This window comes from Ochotona princeps, chromosome 4 (assembly GCF_030435755.1).
Source record: "Ochotona princeps isolate mOchPri1 chromosome 4, mOchPri1.hap1, whole genome shotgun sequence".
NCBI classification, from domain to species: domain Eukaryota; kingdom Metazoa; phylum Chordata; class Mammalia; order Lagomorpha; family Ochotonidae; genus Ochotona; species Ochotona princeps.
Genome location: NC_080835.1, coordinates 43,047,060 through 43,063,580, shown reverse-complemented (window position 1 = coordinate 43,063,580; position 16,521 = coordinate 43,047,060). Strand labels below are relative to the sequence as shown.

Sequence of the window (16,521 nt, the reverse complement as noted above, 5' to 3'; positions counted from 1 at the left end):
CCGCATCGCCGAAGTTAGTCCAGGCTTATACCTCCCTGGAGCGCTGTCCCCTACGTGGTCGGGGTGCAGCCCGGTTGGCGGTGGGACAGAGCCCGTCGTGTCCCCTGTGTCCTATGATTTCCTCGCAAGACCCTAGGAATCCGGCGTCGCAGAATAAACACCGCCGCCCCGCTAATCGCCGGTCGGAAACAAAACAGCGCTGCGCTGGGGGATCTGGGCAAAATCAGCCCGCCCTCCTCCCGCTCCTTCGCCGCCGCCCGCCCGCCCGCCCTCGCTCGCGCTGCTCGCTCGGCTCAGCGCAACGCAGCGCAGCTCGGCGGCAGCCGCCAAGCCGAGGCGGGTGCTATCCGCGACTCGCCAGCGCCGGCTCCCAGCTCCCTCTCCCGGCCCCGGCTCCACCGGGGTTTGCCTCGCTCGGGACCACTGCAGGCGGGGAAGTCGCACCGCGAGGGCGGACGGTCGTGGCACAAAGTTGGGGTCCCGCGAAGATGAAGCTGTCCCCAGTCTCCCTGAAGCTCAGTCGGACTCTGGCGCTGCTGGCCTTGGCGCTGCCCCTGGCCGCAGCTCTGGCCTTCTCCGACGAGACCCTGGACAAAGTGACCAAGTCGGAGGGCTACTGCAGCCGCATCCTGCGCGCTCAAGGCACGCGGCGCGAAGGTTACACCGAGTTCAGCCTGCGCGTGGAGGGCGACCCCGAGTTCTACAAGCCTGGAACCAGCTATCGCGGTAAGAGGATCCGAGTGGCTCTGGGGGCACGGGACCTGACCCCCGGAGGGCGCCAACCGCGCCTTGCCGGAGGAGGGCGCGCGGTCCCCAGGGGCGCACCGGCAGCCCCCACTAGGGCCCTCTCGGTCCTGGCTGCCCTGGCTATTTTAGCCGGCAGCGAGTCAGCAGTGTTCGGGGCCGTCGCGGGGCAGCCCCGATCTCCGACGCGCGGTCCCCGGGCGGGGCTATAGCAGAGCCACGCGTCACGCCGGCCGGACGCAGGGAGCCCCGGGTGTCCGCCGGCCGTCGATAGCAGGAAGTATCCCCGCTTCTGCCCAAATGGGTCTCTAGAGGGGAGGGGATCCTGATTTCAGTCGGATTCCAGACCAGGGCGCTTTCTCAGCTTCCAGCCTCCCGCAGATCGGCTGAGAACCGGACCTTCCTGCCGACTTCCCTGGAGAGGTCCCCTGGGGAAAGAGGACTTGGGTTGCTCCGGAACGGAGCGGGGGGGGAATGGAACAGGAGAAGAAGACACCCCTCTTCCCCCTACACACCGCCCCGCGCGCCCCAGTTTATTTTGACAAGGTCCCAGGGTAAGGAGCCAATCTTGACTTTCCCAGACAGGCTCGCAGTGGGTCCGGAATCCCCGCGGAGCTCTGGTAGGCTGCGGGGCGGGAAGAGGCACTGGATGAGGACGAAAGGGGAAGCCCAACGCCAAGGCCTGCTCTCTGGAGGCCAAGGGATCTTGTCTCCGGCTGCCGGGGGTCCCCGCACCTCGGGGCTTGTCCCGCCTTTGGCACTCAGTTGAGACCTGGGCTGAGAGAGCAGGAAGGGCTGCCCAAGCCAATGGGCGCCTCCGCGGTGCACAACAGGCTGCCCAATCGGCACCAACCCAAAGACCCCTGACTCCATCCTCACGGTCTACTGCCTCCCTTCTCTTCCAACCGCTGCACCCCCTCCTACCAGCCCCTTCTGATGCACAGCCGCCGCCCTCTCGATGGGAGACAGAACCGCAAGCAGGGGAGCAAGCCTGCTTGCCCTAGCTCGTATTTCTGGGGTCCCACCAGGGCACTTGTCTCCTGACTCTTCCCCCCCCCCCCCGCGCCGCGCTGCCCACCCCTGCGCTTCTTAGGTCAGCTCTGGTGGAAAAGCAGATAACCGGGGGGGGGGGGCACCTGGTAGGGTGCACAAGGACTCCAGGCGGCCACCCTTCCCCGGGAGGACGTCGTCGTGGGAGGTAATGATGGGAGCATCACGGAGAAAGTTTGGGGCTGTGTCAGCGGGCGCCCGAGTCCCCCTCCACCCACACCCCGAGACGAGGACCAGGGCCATCCTTCCCAGAGCCTTTCGCCCACTGTCCTGGATTCTTGTCCCCGAGTTGTTTCGCTCGGGGCTACCTACAGCCTGCCCCCGGTGCCTTGGGCACGCTAGTGTCCTCAGCCTTGGACCGGGATGGGTCTGGCTTCACGCGCGCACGTGTCCTCCCGCGACATGATGGAGGGAAGAGAGGTGGAAGAAGAGCAGCCCGCCCAGAGCCCACGGGAGCTCTCTGTCTTTGCGCTGTGGCTGCAACCGGTGCAGAGACAGACAGGCACTCCCGCAGGGGTCAAGACAACCAGGAGCCCCAAAGCCAAGGTTGCGCATTCCCTGGGGAAAGTGCCCCAGCTTCAGTAGGACAAGTGACGGGCCTGAGACTATCCGGACTTGGGTTTAGCAGCTGTGTGACCTTGTGCAAGAGACTTAAAGTCTCTGAACCTATTTCCCAACTAGGAAAAGAAATCCTTGCCTATCCAAGGTATCCGAAAAGTCTAGAGAGAAAAGAAGTTTTATTAAGAAGGGTGTGCCTGGTCTTTGGCTGGGACCCCATGTGGGACAGTTTGAGTTGGATATTTCTGTTTTCTTAATTCCTGTGTGATCCTGGTCAGATTTTGGCTTAGAGTGTCTGTTTCCCTGTTTCCACAGCCTCCCTCCAGTCCAGTCTATTAGGGAATAGCAAGCATCTGCACCTGATGAGTGAGGGAGTGAATGAGTAGATTCTCCACACTAGCAGCCTTGCCAAAGACTGTTCCTAATGAAAAACCCAAGATTTCTTTGGTAACTTAAGTTAGGCCGGGGCTCAGGCCGACAGCCACCCGAGTGTCTCTCTTCCCAGTGCTAATCCTGTGTTTGGTGGTCTTGGGAAGCAGGTGGCCCCAGCAGGAGGGAGGTGCAGGACTACAGAGGCTCCAGAACCACCGACCTGCCCAGGGCCAGCAGGCAAGGCAACCTCCTGCCCAAGGCAACCTGCAGCTCCTTGGACACCCCTGACAGGGCAACAGGTTGGGTAGTCATCTCCCGCCTTGCCTCTCTCTTGTGGCCAAACTGTCTGGAAGGAAATGCTTGTGGATCTCCATGAGATCGTCTGTGGAATTCTGCTGCTACGAGCAAGCCTGATTCTGCTTTTCTGAAGTTAGGCAGAAAGGACAATGGCCTGGTTGGTGATGGTTTCTGTTAATGTGTCCTTTAAATATCTTCGTTCATAGTAGGCCTACAGCATTCTGATCAGTGTATTGACTTAGGGCTGTGGAAGTTAACATTCCCCTGGGGTTCTGTTTGCTTTTCAACTTATTCCTGAATCAGGATCCCTCAACGCTCCTGAGTCCGTGACTACTTTTCCACTGGCCTCCGGTCCGCTCCCTGGATATTCCTGCCCATCCCCAGTGAGCAGCTTTGCTCTGGGTGGCCTCTCCCTGCACATAAAGCCTTCAGGGGTCCTAGAAAGGAATAAAATAATCACTATTTTGGCAGTTATTCAAACTCGGGTTTCTTCCCTGTTGCCTGCATCCCCCAGAGCTTGGGACACAGCCTATTCCGAGCAGTTCCTGCCACTTTGACTTCCTTTTCTCCTCCATCCCTTTTCTCTCTTCTCCTCCCCCTCCCCCTCTTCCCTCCCCCCTCCCCCGCCCCCCAGCTGCAGTAATTGTGCTTTGGAAAGCTCTGAATGGCCTGCTCTGTTTCTGACCAGGGCCCCATTCGCAAAGGAGATTACAGTGATTAAAAAATAACAAGTTGAGGATCCTCTAGGGGCTTCCCTCCTAGGAGGACAATTTGCAGGACCAGCCTTCCCCAGATTGCAATTTCAAGCCAAAAAGGGGGGAAAAATGAGCTGAAATATTGAAGAATTGACTGAAAATAAGGGCCCCTGCCGTCATTTTTTTTTTTTTTTTTTTTGGCAAGGCCGAAGATCTGTTTATTAGGAGAATAAAGTCAGACTCTGGCTAATGAGTGTGGCTTTTCCTAGATGCTCTTTAAAGGGAAATATCAAGGAATTGGATGAGAAAGGAATGTCCAGCTGAGATTTCAAAAGCTGGCCCAACTTCAAACATAATTGGAGGGTTTGGTCTACGCCAGGAACTTTGGAGAGCTCATAACCTACGTCACGCTTTCTTTGTCCCACTTGGGGACATATGCAGCAGGTACCTTAGCCTGGTGGAATGGGTTTTGCTGTTGGGAGAGTTGGTTTCAATTTTTACCCATCACATGGTTGCAGGGTGACCTCATGCAAGTGCCTCCTCTGAGGCACCATTTGTCAATCTGTAAAATGAGGGTGTTTTGAGGGTTGCCACCAGTATTGCTGGCAGAATTAAAAGTGACCGGACCGATGTCAAAGGAAATTGTCACGTAGTAGGTGCTGCAAAGTTTTTGAGATGATTATTTTGGAAACAAGAAAGAACTTAGCAACATCCTGTGTGGGGTCTCCACACCTGTTCGCTGTGGTTCCTTCCTGGCGGTTCACTGTGATTTGCAAATAGGACTCATTCTCACAGAGGGTGAGTCGTTTTCTCCTGGTCACACAGCTAAGAGTCAGCATACACTCAGGTCTGTAGGACTCCGCAATCTGTGCTGTAACAAGCCCCTCCAGTAAAACAAGTTGGAAGCAGAAAGAGCACAGCCACCTTGAACACTCTGGCAAAGCAGCAACCCCAAAGCCAGATAACTGACCTATATTAGGACAAGAGGGATAAGGCAGTGCGTCCTTATTTACATGTGTTTCTCTTTTTGTGGGCTTCAGTAACACATTTCCCCATAGACCAGATTTGTTTAGAAATTGAAGTTCTTCGACAATTCCTTCTGTTTGTGGGGAAACAGAAGCAGATTGCACAGGGGAAAAAGCCTGATTTAACTATTGTTTTACTTTTATGTGAGTATATGATATAACCATACTCACATAAAATTATTTGAAAAGGATTATGTAGAATCTGAGAAATTCAGTCTGAAGTCTTTAAAATGAACTTTTTCCTATATAGGATTGTTTTAAAATTAAGTACTGTTGATGATGTTATAATTTGTCATTCTTTTATTCTTCTTGCAGTATTTAGCTCTTTATTATTTTCTTATCCTATTTTCCTAAATATGTAGTTAAATTTGAAAATAAAAATATAAAGATACATATCTACCTAATCCTTAATGGCTATGCAATTTTTTTTTGCGTTGTTTCAGAATATGAAGAAAACACAAAAATGAGAATACATGTAATTTTTCAAGGCTTGAAAGTGGAGCTCTTCAGTGTATACAGATGACTTTCAATTGGAAGCTCTGACTATGAATGCTGATGTATTCACAAACATGAACTTACATTATCAAGAGCCTTTCACTATCATATTGTCCATTTGCTCGTTTTACAGAGCATCAGATGTAGGTCAATGTCATTTTTTTGTGGAGAAAATAAAACCTGTTGCCAGATCTTGTTGGTCATGGTATAGGCTAAGAGCTGCAGAGCTAGGTTTTTAAGCAGGCAATTCCAACATGGAAAGCTCTGCTCCACAAGGTCATCTAGGAACCCAGGATCCGCCCGTCTTCTAGCACTCTGCTGACACATGGGTAGCCACTAACCATAAGCTTCTGGTGGATGCTTGAAAAGTGGCTGCTCAAAATGAAGATGTGCACATAACTTATGTACACGTAAGTTGTTGAAAAATTAGTATAAGAATAAACTCGCTTTTTAAATTTCATTTTGAAATTATAATTGTGTATATTAAGCAAAACATTGTTAAAATAAATTTCATCTGTCTTACACGTATTCCTATTAGTTGTTGAATGTATCTAATAGGTATCTAATAGATACTATCTAATAGATACCTATCTACCTATTAGGTAGCTACTAACAAATGAAATGACCTTCACACGGCTTAAACTCATTGCTATGGTGCAACACTATTTTGAGGTGTTGCTCTGTTGCATGGTTACAGCCAGCTCACTACCACGCATCTGAATTCTGGTCAGCAGGCAGCAGGGAGAAGAGGGGGAAAGGTAGTAGATGAAAAGCACATCCTTCTTTCAATGAGCTAATCTAGACATTGCACCTAACACTTTGAAAGATACTTCCCTTGGAGCAGCTTACTCATGTGAGCCAGAGCTAGCTGCAAGGGAGGCTGGGAAATACATGCCCAGTTAAAATTTGGGGGAGATATTTATTTTTTTGAGATATTTATTTTTAAAAAAGAATAAAGAGGAATTCATTTGGAGTGATGATTAACTGTTTCCACCACATGCTTGAATGCACAGGCATGTGAAAACTCAGTATTTTGTGTTTTCTCCCTCAGTGACTGATGGGTCTAGTCAATGGCATGTGAATGGACACTACTGCTAAGTGACTCAGTAGAGGAAGTAACATTGGTGTGTATTCACACAGTGTGTGTATTCATATGTGAATACACACACAAGTTTCTTTAAGGTGTAACAGAACAGGCCACTCCTTCCTCAATAAAAAAGAAAGAATGAAGGAAAATACAATAAGCGAGAGTGGTAATGAGGCAAGAGAAAACCCACTATAATGTAAATTTTAATGAGAATAATTTGAGTGGATGAGTGAATCCCCATTTTACATGAGGGTTAGATTCAAGAGGTACTATAGACAGCAAGAATTGTTTAAGTCAGGACCGGCATGGTAGAGGCTAACCCTCCACCTGTGTACCAACGTCCCATGTGGGTGCTAGTTGGTGTCCTGGCTGCTCCACCTCCAATCCAGCTGTCTGTTTATGATCCGGGAAGGTAGCAGAGGATGGCTCAAATCCCTGGGCTTCTGAGTCAGGTGGTAGTTCCTGACTTTGGATCAGCCACTTGGGGAGTGAACCAGCAGATAGATTTCTCTTTCCTTCTCTCTGTAAATTTGTCCTTCAAATAAAAAAAAATAAATCTTTAAAAAATAATCATGTAAGTGAAATTACTTCCTAAAAAATCCTTTGAAATTATACCAACTTCAATCTTCTAGCCTTGTTTATGCACCCCTCCAGATATTTCTGTTAGCAAAGGCTTGAAACAAATTGGCATTTCTCAATAAGTCCAACACTTCTATTTTCCCTCCAGCGTTGGAAAATATCCATGCTTCTTCAACTGAATAGCAAATAAAATTATTCCTTTGCTCCTCCTCCGTAGATGCTGGCATAGAAGTTGTGAATCCTTCCTATAGGAGACAGTGAGGGACTGATGGGTTCATGTCACTCAGGCACGCACATGCACTGTGTGGGATATCAAGTCATTTACAACGTTATATCTGTCCTGCTTGTTCCTTTTTCATTATTAATGAGCACTTGTGTTTGATATACCAAATGTGCCCCTCTTGGAGTACCTACAGGTTCAGGGGGCTTACTGCATCACTGAAGATATTTGTGGTACTGGCCTGTGTTGGAGTGTATGCAATTTCCTGTTTTTATAGAAGGTTTGGGCTGTCCTGCAGCTGGGGCCCAGCCTAGGACTGAGGAAGGCATAAGAAATCCTTTGGAGGTTGTATGTAAACAGGCTTCCACTTTCTCAGAATATGCCATGCTCTTGTGAAAAGTTCAGTGACGCTTAAAATGGGTACCTAACCATATTTGATGACTTGCTTGAGGCCCAAGAGACCCATGGGAAATCACGTGAACCCTACCTACAGTTGAGGTTTTGATGTTTGTAAATGTCTCCTGGGCTGAGTGAGTAGGGAAGGCTTCCAAGAACCAGTCACCACATGTGGGATAGGAGTGTGGAAGAGTAGGCCGACTTGGAAGCTAAACAGTAAACTGAGATAATGATTCGAGGTACTGCAGGAAATCCTTCTGTTGCCCTTCCTCTTCCTCCTCTTCTCATCACTCATGTTCCCCATTACTTTGGCCTGACTGTGTGATTCTATTTTCTTCATAGCCCTCAAGTAGTCACTGGGATGATCTCGTTTTATCAGCTGCCGCCTCTAGCTAGAGTAGAAGCTTTATGAGAATCAGGACTTTATCTGCTTTTTCTTTTTGTTAAAAAATTTTTACACTTATTTGAAAGGCAGAGTTGCAGAGTCAAAGACAGGAATCTTCCAGCTGCTGGTTCACTCCCCAAATGGCCACAGCAGCCAGGGCTGGGCCAGAACTAACCCATGATGCAGCAGCTTCTTCTGAGTCTCCCAGGTGAGTTCAGGGACCCAAGTCCTCATCTTCTGCTTCCCAAGTAGTCATCTTCTGCTACTCTCTCAGGCACACTAGCAGGGAGCTAGATTCAAAGTCAAACAGTTGGGACTGGAACCAGTATACATATGGGCTGCTGGCATCACAGATGACAGTTTTACCCACTATACTAAAACCCAGCCCTGTGATTTTGGCTTTCTCACTTGCCATTTTGTCTTCAGCACCTGAAATAATGCTTGGACATTGAATGCATTAATGAATCATATAAACCCCAGGAACTCTGGTGTGTGATGTCTCTGTGACACAGAGGAAAGAATGTAGGAGTGTGTCCCAGTCAGGGACAGGTGAGTGCCAAGGAAGGGAGACCAAAAGACTGGCAGCTCCAGGAGGTGGCAGCAGAAAGGAAACCCTGTACCCTGGGGCACTGGGTGGAGGTTCAGGGCAGCAGACAACCTGGATCCAAGGTGAGGATGGTTGGGAGGGAGGAGGCCATTTGCATGGGTGGGTGAAGACTCAGCCATGGATGGCACAGAGGTGAGAAGCAGAACAGTGGGTAGAAGGGCCACGGGAGGAACTCCCCATTTTAGACCGTGGTTCTGAGTATATGAAAGAACTAAGGTAAAGACACAAGCTAGATGCACCCTCAAACACACACAAATACTTCTTGGACCCCTAAAAAAAGCTGAATTTCTAGAGTTTGTTGATTTTATAAAAAAATTAACAATCAAGATGGTGAAGTGTAAAGAGAAAGTGGCCAATGGGTGGTCCTTTGTCTATGACTCTGCCTCTCTGTGACCACCTGTCCTGGCCCCACCGTAAGCTTCCCATGACCCACATCATCCATCACCTGGCCACATAACTGTGGCATCCTACTTCTGTGGCACACCCATCCCATGGCCAGTAGAATGTCCTCAAAGCCAGCATGACTACAGCATCCTTCTGCTTTGCCTGTAAGATGGCTAGGAGAGGGGAACTGTGGACCTCCAGTTGATGGTAACACTCAGATTGGTGGAGCCTGAGTCAGGACTGACCTTGTTGTTCTTTCCCTGTCAAAGTCTACTCCCTCCCACCCATGCAACTTGCACGCATGTTGTCCAGGTTCTGTCCTGTGGGGTCAAACGAAATGAGACCTTCCCTTGACCTTTTTGTCCTGAGCCATCTGTGGATGAATAGCTAGTATGACTTCTCTTCTGACTTAAAAAATAATGCCCCATTTCTTCAACTATTCTTTATAGAACACTGTCACATTCCTTTATACTTTGTACTCCAGAAGTGCTCTGCTAGGAAGAGAATGTGATGGAATGATCGGCTCCCTGTCCTGGACACCACACTTGTGTTGAGCTTGCCAGGGTCTGTGTTTGCTTTTTTTAGGAGCTGTGTTGATGTATGGAATCACATTGAACTTGCAGCCAACTCAAATCCTTGTGATTTGCCATGGAGGCCTGCTGCCCTCCTTAACCTGTACTGGTGCAACTAGCCCTTGAATGTAACATTTGACATGATTCCCCATTAGACTTAATCCAACATGTCTGGGTCCATCCCTATAACTGTCAACCAGTTATGAGTCTGGATTCTGTTCTAGGGCGATAAGCACACCTTATAAAATTTTATCAAGAGATTGATAATGTTGAGGAGGTCAGAGCTTGGGACAAAGGCCACTGACGTTAGTGTTCTCTAAAGCTGATGTCTGATGGAATAGTTCTGAAGTCAACTAATCTATCACTCCTGGTCATCCAGCTGAGTTTAGTCCTGAATACTGCTTCCTTAGTCAGCCTGTGATTCTTATTCTCCAAATGAAATAATTTCTTTCTTTGCTTCCACATTAGGACTGAATTTTATGTAGTTTCATTTTTAGCTTTGCTTTTGTTATCTGTGCTTTGTGGGTCTTATCCAAAAATCCATTCCCTATACCAATATCTTACTGTTTGTGTGTGGTAACAAGTATGAATTGAATTTTACCTACATATACATCCAGTTGTGTCAGCACTATTTGTTGGAGAGGTTACCTTTACTCCTCTGTAAGGTTTGAGTACTTTTTCTTGTTAAAAATCTTTGCATGTATGTGGATTAATTTGGGGGCTATTTTGTTTAGTTGATCTATGTATAATTTTTTAAATCCCAGTAGCATACTGTTTTAATTACTATAATTTTGTAGTACGCCTCCAGCTTGATATTTCTTGCTCAGGATCATTTGGCTATTCTGATTATTGTGATTCCACATAGAGTTTAGGATTGCTTCTTCTAATTCTTTGAAGAATTTCATTGGTGGGTCAAGTGTAGTGCCATAACACACTAATCTATCCATAGTGCTGGCATCCCATATGGACACCAGTTCGAGTCCCAGCTGTTTCACTTCCCATCCAGCTTCCTGATAACAACCTGAAAAGCAGCAGAGGATGGACCAAGTTCTTTACCCTTGCTGCCCCATGGGACACCTGGAAGAAGTTTGTTATTCCCAGCTTTGGACCAGACCAACTCTGGTTGTTGTAGTCTTTTGGGGAGTGAACCAATTGGTAGAAGATTATCTCTCTCTCCCTTCCCTCTGCCCCCAAATCTCTGATTTTCAGGTAAAATAGGTTTTATTTTTAATTTTTTTAAAATGTCATTTAACAGTAGCCTAGTAGCTGAAGTCCTCACCTTCCATGTGCCAGGATTCTATATGGGTGCCGGTTCATATCCTGGCTGCTGTACTTCCCTTCCAGCTCCCTGCCTGGGAAAGCAGTCAAGGACAACTCAAAGTCTTGGAACCCTGCCCACTTGGGATAGCAGGAAAAAGCTCCTGGCTCCTGGTTTCAGATTAGCTCACTCTGGTTGTTGCAGCCACTTGGGAGTGAACCAGCAGATGGAAGATCTTCCTCTGTCAATCTGACTTTCAAAAAAAAATCAATGTTTAAAAATGAATGTTATTGACATTTTGATAGATTGCATTGAATCTGAAAATTGCTTTAAGTGGTATAGATATTTTAATGTTATTTGTCCTTCTGATCCATTAGCAAGGACTGTTTCCATTTCTTTGTGTCCTTGGGGAGTTCTTCAATCAATGTTTGATAATTTTCAATGTTTAAATTAAATATTTTTAAAGATTTATCTATTTTTATTGATAAGGCAGATTTATAGAGAGACGGAGCTGCAGAGAGAAAGATCTTGTATCTGCTGGCTCATGCCCCAAGTGGTCACGTGGCTACAGCTGAGCTGATCCGAAGTCAGGAGGCAGGAGGTGCCTCTGGGTCTTCCACGTGGGTACAGGGTTCCAAGGCTTTGAGCTATCCCCTACTGCTTTCCTAGGCCCAAGCTGGGAGCTGGATGGGAAGTGGAGCAGCCAACACATGCCAGTGCCCATATGGTATCCCAGGATGTGCAAGGCAAGAATTTAGCTATGAGCCATCATGCCAGGCACTAATCATTTTCAAGTGTATGAACTTTCACTTTTTTGGTTAAATTTATTTTTTTAAATTTGATTTTTTTTCTGGCTATGTGAAACTCAGAAGTTTTACACAACAAAGAAAATGATCAATAGAGTGAAGCGATATTCACAAAATGGGAAAAATATCTGAGACAAGATTAATATTCCAAATATGTCATCAACTTCAGATACACAACAACACTAACAAAACAAGTAAAGAACTTTGACAGGTCTCAAAAGAAGAAATACAAATGGCCAACAAACATGAAAAAATGCTCAGCTTCACTAGCCATCAGGGAAAGACAAGTCAGTACCACAAGGAGATGTCACCTCCTCCCTGTTAGAATGGCTGAAATTCCAAACACAGAGTAACAAATGCTGGTGGGGATGTCGAGAAGGGGCAACACTTTGTACACTGTTGATGGGAATGTAAATTAGTCTAGCCACTAGGGAAAGCAGAGTGGAGATTTCTTTGAAAACAAAACAAAATTAGACTTGCCATTATGATCCAGCAATCTTATTAGTGGGTATATACCCGAAATGCTTGAATACAATGAATCAAGGAGATACCACTACCACCATTTTTATAGCAGCACTGTTAGTAATAGCCCACATTTGAAATAACCAAAATGTCCATCATCAGGTGAATAAAGAAAACATGGTATATGTGCATAATGGAATGTTATTAAGCTATTAAAAAGAATGAAGTGCTACCACTTGTGGCAAAATGGACTCAACTGGAAGACATGTTGAGAAAAATAAGTGGGACACAGAAAGATAAATATTGCATGTTCTCCCTTATACGTGGGAGCTAGCATTTAAAAAGCAAAGTAGAAAGAGCCTCAGGATGGGGCATCTTGCTCAGATCCCGACTCCAGCCACCATGTGCATGTGGTGAGCTGTCCCTGGGCCTGCCTGGGCTCTGGAGGCTGCTCCCTTCGGAGTAAGTCTCCTTAGCTGGGTTGGGCAGGCCCGGGGATGGGGCCCAAATGCTGCCCTCATTGAGCGGTGGATGGGATTGGGGAGGGGCGCAACCTTGGGCTTGGGGGTTTAAAATACCAGCAGCCTCCCGGCAGCTGGTGGGTCTCAGGACAGTGTGTCTCATGCCTGGATACCAGATGCCAGCCACCACATGGCTGCGCCTGCTGGACGCCCAGCCAGGCTGGGCAGCTCTGGGATTTTGGTTCTTTGAATTGCTGCTTAGGTAGCTCCAGGTTGAACCCACAGTGCTTTTGGGATGTGAATCAATCCTAAAGATTCCCAATGACAGTAACTCTTCCTTTGACAAACTTGTAATCACTGAATAATGCTGACTACCAAATACCAGTTCATGCAAAAGCTAAGGCTCGGGGCTTGTCCAGCAGGATATCTTATTACCTGACATGATGATGGATCAGCAGAGGGGTCACAGTAGGCAGGGCCATGACATTAACTAGCATTCGAGAACCATATCCGGGGGTAGATTCTGTGGGGGATGTGTGGTCCACACCCTGTGGAAATTCTGGCCCCACTGGTTAGTTCGAGGGTTGGGGTGGTGATGGACTAAGCTAGGTGTGACCAAAAAGCTTGCCATCAATCACAGATAAAGGAACCCGCAACAGTCTGGACTGGTCAAGGCAGCAGCACCCAAATGTGCATCCTGAATAGGGTGTGGGGTGGGCCGGGCTACAACATTCACCAGCTCATACAAGGCCAAATGGAAAGCCAGACTATGCCGGAACCTGGCCTAAAACCCAAGGGCATGTATGAGAACTGGGTCTGGGAATGAATCAAGTGGAGGAACTTGGGAAACTCCCCTGGCGCGTCATAGCTCCTGCTGGTAAACATGTGGTTCAGACCTGGGGGTCGGACAAGCTGGGCAAAGTACTCCAACAGCTGGGTGATGTGTCAATTGGTAATGGAACAGGGTGGACCAGGCAGGACTGAGCAAACCTTAGCCCACAAGTGAAACTAGAAGCCAGGATGGAGCACAGGTCATGCTGAGCTAGGCTGTTGCACCTACTGGTCTGCATGAGCCAGGAACGCTAAGCCACAGTGTCTAAGGCAGAGGTCGGGACAGGTGAGGGGCTGTGCCAAGCTGAGTCAGAGCAACCACTGGCATGTGTGTGATCTATGGCTGGAAACAGGCCCAGTTGGGGAGTTAAGGGGACAACCCTAACTGGGTTGAGGTTCCCACCAAGGGGCATGTGGCCTGGAATGGGGGCTGTGTTCTGATCAGAAAACAGTTGTAGTCTCCCTTGGCACAAGTGTGGACAGGGATGGGATGCACTAAGCTGGGCCAGACCCCAACACCGTCTGGTGTCCTGGAGGACCAGGGTAGATGTGGGATGGTCTGGGCTAGGTCTCAACCCCTACTGAGCCATGTGTGAGTTATATGTGGGTATGGACGAGCCATGGCTAGGCTGAAACATCCAACAGCAAGAACCAGTTTGGGTTGAAGGCCAGTCAGGAAAAGCCACTGTTCCTACTAGGACAGGAGGTGAACTGAGTAGGGCTGGCTCATGGACCCCCTAGTATGTGCAAAATCTGGCATTGGGAGAGGTTCTGATGGAGGAGCCTGGGCAACTCCTCTAGCAGGACACAGACCTGGCAGGTAAGTGCAAGAAACATGATAGGAAACAGCCCAGAAAAGGCCATGAAAAGTTTCCCGCTGGCATACATTTGGCATGGGCCGGGGGAAGACCAGGCTGAATCAGTTCCCATCATCCACTGGCAAATCCAAGCACCAGAACAGTGTGGGTCTGTCAGTGCACAAGACAGAATGCCAAGGTGTGGTTACCTGTATTGGATGTGACTGCAGCGCCCATCCAACAGGCATGAAAACCAGGAAGGGAGGGGCGGAGCTGGCAGGGGAATAAGGGGTGGTTACCTTGCTGGACAGCTACTCCCACTGGAGAGCATGAGCTGGGATGGGGGCAGACCAGACTAAGCAGGGCTACAACACCTGTGCGCCTCATGTGGACTAGATCAGGGAAAAGCCAGGCTGGGCGGATTATTCCTACTGGTGCAAACAAAAATTAGAGTGGGTGAAGGTTGTTTGGACTTAGTTGCAGCATCAGCTGGCAGAAGCTGGCACTGGGGTCTAATTCTGTCAAGTCAAACCACAGAACTACCTGGAGAGTGCATAATCCGGGAGTGGTAGAGGCCTGGGAGGGAAATAGTGGGTTCCTTCCTCTTGGGTTACCACTTCCACGGGAGGGCATGAAAACTAGGACGGGGGCTGGGGTGGCTAGACAGAGAGGCACTCAACAACATCTGTGAGGGCTGGATAGTTGACTTGGTTAGATGGAACTAAGCTTTAATACCCATTGACATGTACAAGAGCCAAATGGGGTGTGGGACAGACTGGACTACTGCTACACATACTGGCAAACCAGGGTAGGAGGTGGGCCTGGTGGGGGTTATTGTGGGTCGCTCCAACTAGGCTGCAGCTCCCACTGGTTTATGCGAGGACCGAGTGTGTGCTGGGCAGAACCAGGCTGGACTGCAACACCCATTGGTTCCAGTGGAAGTCGGGGCTGAAAACAGAACCAACCCAGCAATTGCAACCACCAGCTGATCGGGGTGATGGACTGTGCTGGGCCCTGTTCTTGCTATTACATAGAAGAATGTGGTCTGAGAACACCTCAGACAAAGTTTCTTTGGAGATCTCCCCAATCGAAATTCTGGACTCAGAACCCTAACCAAAAAAAACAAGACAAAACTTGTCAATCAACCACCTCGGCCATTTGTTGGCAGCGAAATACTGGGCAAACGCAAACTCTATGATGGACTATGTCAATTGGTGGATTCTTCAACAACTTCATTGTGCTTGGAGTGTCGAGACTGACAGCGATTCATAACTGGTGAATTATCAAAACCACTTGAGCAAGTATCTCAGAGCATGCCCCACATCAGGGACCTCTAGGGTGGGTGGGAGACTGAGTGGGGCTTCTCCCTCAATATCCCCCTTTACCTCCGATATATGATGGAAACAATATGGGAATAATAGTCTTACCCACTTTCCTATAGCCCTTGTACCTTTTTACCCTAATTAACTATGTAAAGATTGTAAAAAATATAATAAAAGACAAAAAAAAAGTAGAAAGAAAAGTCTCTGTGCGTCACTTGCTACAAAAAAGTTTTATAAAACTTTATTTTGTACCTTTGGCAAACCAATGGTCAAGAATCTTATAATTTTGATAAACTAGTTACGTTAAAGTTTACTTTGTATGAACTGGAAAAAAATATAATTATTTTCAATGCAAATGAGAGGAATAAAGTAAAGCTACTAAATCAAAAGTTAGAATATAATTTCTGTATTTGGAACGTCCTAGAGTGGGGCGTGGATCTGGTCAGACCCAGATGCATCCTGGAGCTCCAAAAAGTGATTCCTGAGTTTCTCTCCCTGTTCCCCCTATTCTTTCTCTTCCCTACTCTCTTTCTTTTCCCTGCCTCTTTTCCACTTCTGTCTAACTCTTTCCATCCTTTATCTCCTGGCTGTTTTCTGGGTGTTGGCCTTGTTTTTTCATAATACAGATAAACTTTCTCCAAGCAGAGGGAGACAGCTGCCAACAATATCCAAAGAAAGCCTCTTAGCTGGTTGTGTGATCACAAGAAAAGCCCTTTCCTTCTAATTCCAAACTGATTAGTCCAGCTGGAGTCACATGCCCAGGGGAATGGCATGTAGAGCTAGGTTAGATCTGGGTCATAGTTTAGTGACTTGGTATTTTGGGAGGGAGATGGGGACTGATTGGCAGCCGCCACAAGGTCAGATTAGGGGAAGCAGTGAGAGCCCCCCCTCCCCCAGGCTTCCTGGCCACATTCCTATTCCCAGTGACATTCTTGGCTCCCACAGCTCCGATTCCACAGGAGTGTCCTTCCCACTCCTCTCTCTAGCCCCGTACTCTTGAGCTTGGGACCTATTCATTGTGCTGTATCCCATGATGACACAACACATGGGGAAACGAATTAAATTTTATTGAACTGCAGTAATGTGCACCATCTTCATTATCCTCTTTAGTCCTCATG

General features: G+C 48.0%; 1 protein-coding gene across 1 annotated transcript in view; it reads left to right on the top strand.

Moving 5' to 3' along the window:
- The first annotated feature begins 249 nt into the window (after positions 1-249).
- The window catches only part of SPON1 (spondin 1), a 296,762-nt gene continuing 280,490 nt past the window's right edge, over positions 250-16,521 (top strand). Inside the window, exon 1 of the mRNA XM_004593761.3 lies at positions 250-726. Coding sequence (XP_004593818.1) covers positions 489-726 — 238 coding nt within the window. The 5' untranslated portion in view covers positions 250-488. The remainder of the gene's footprint in view (positions 727-16,521) is intronic.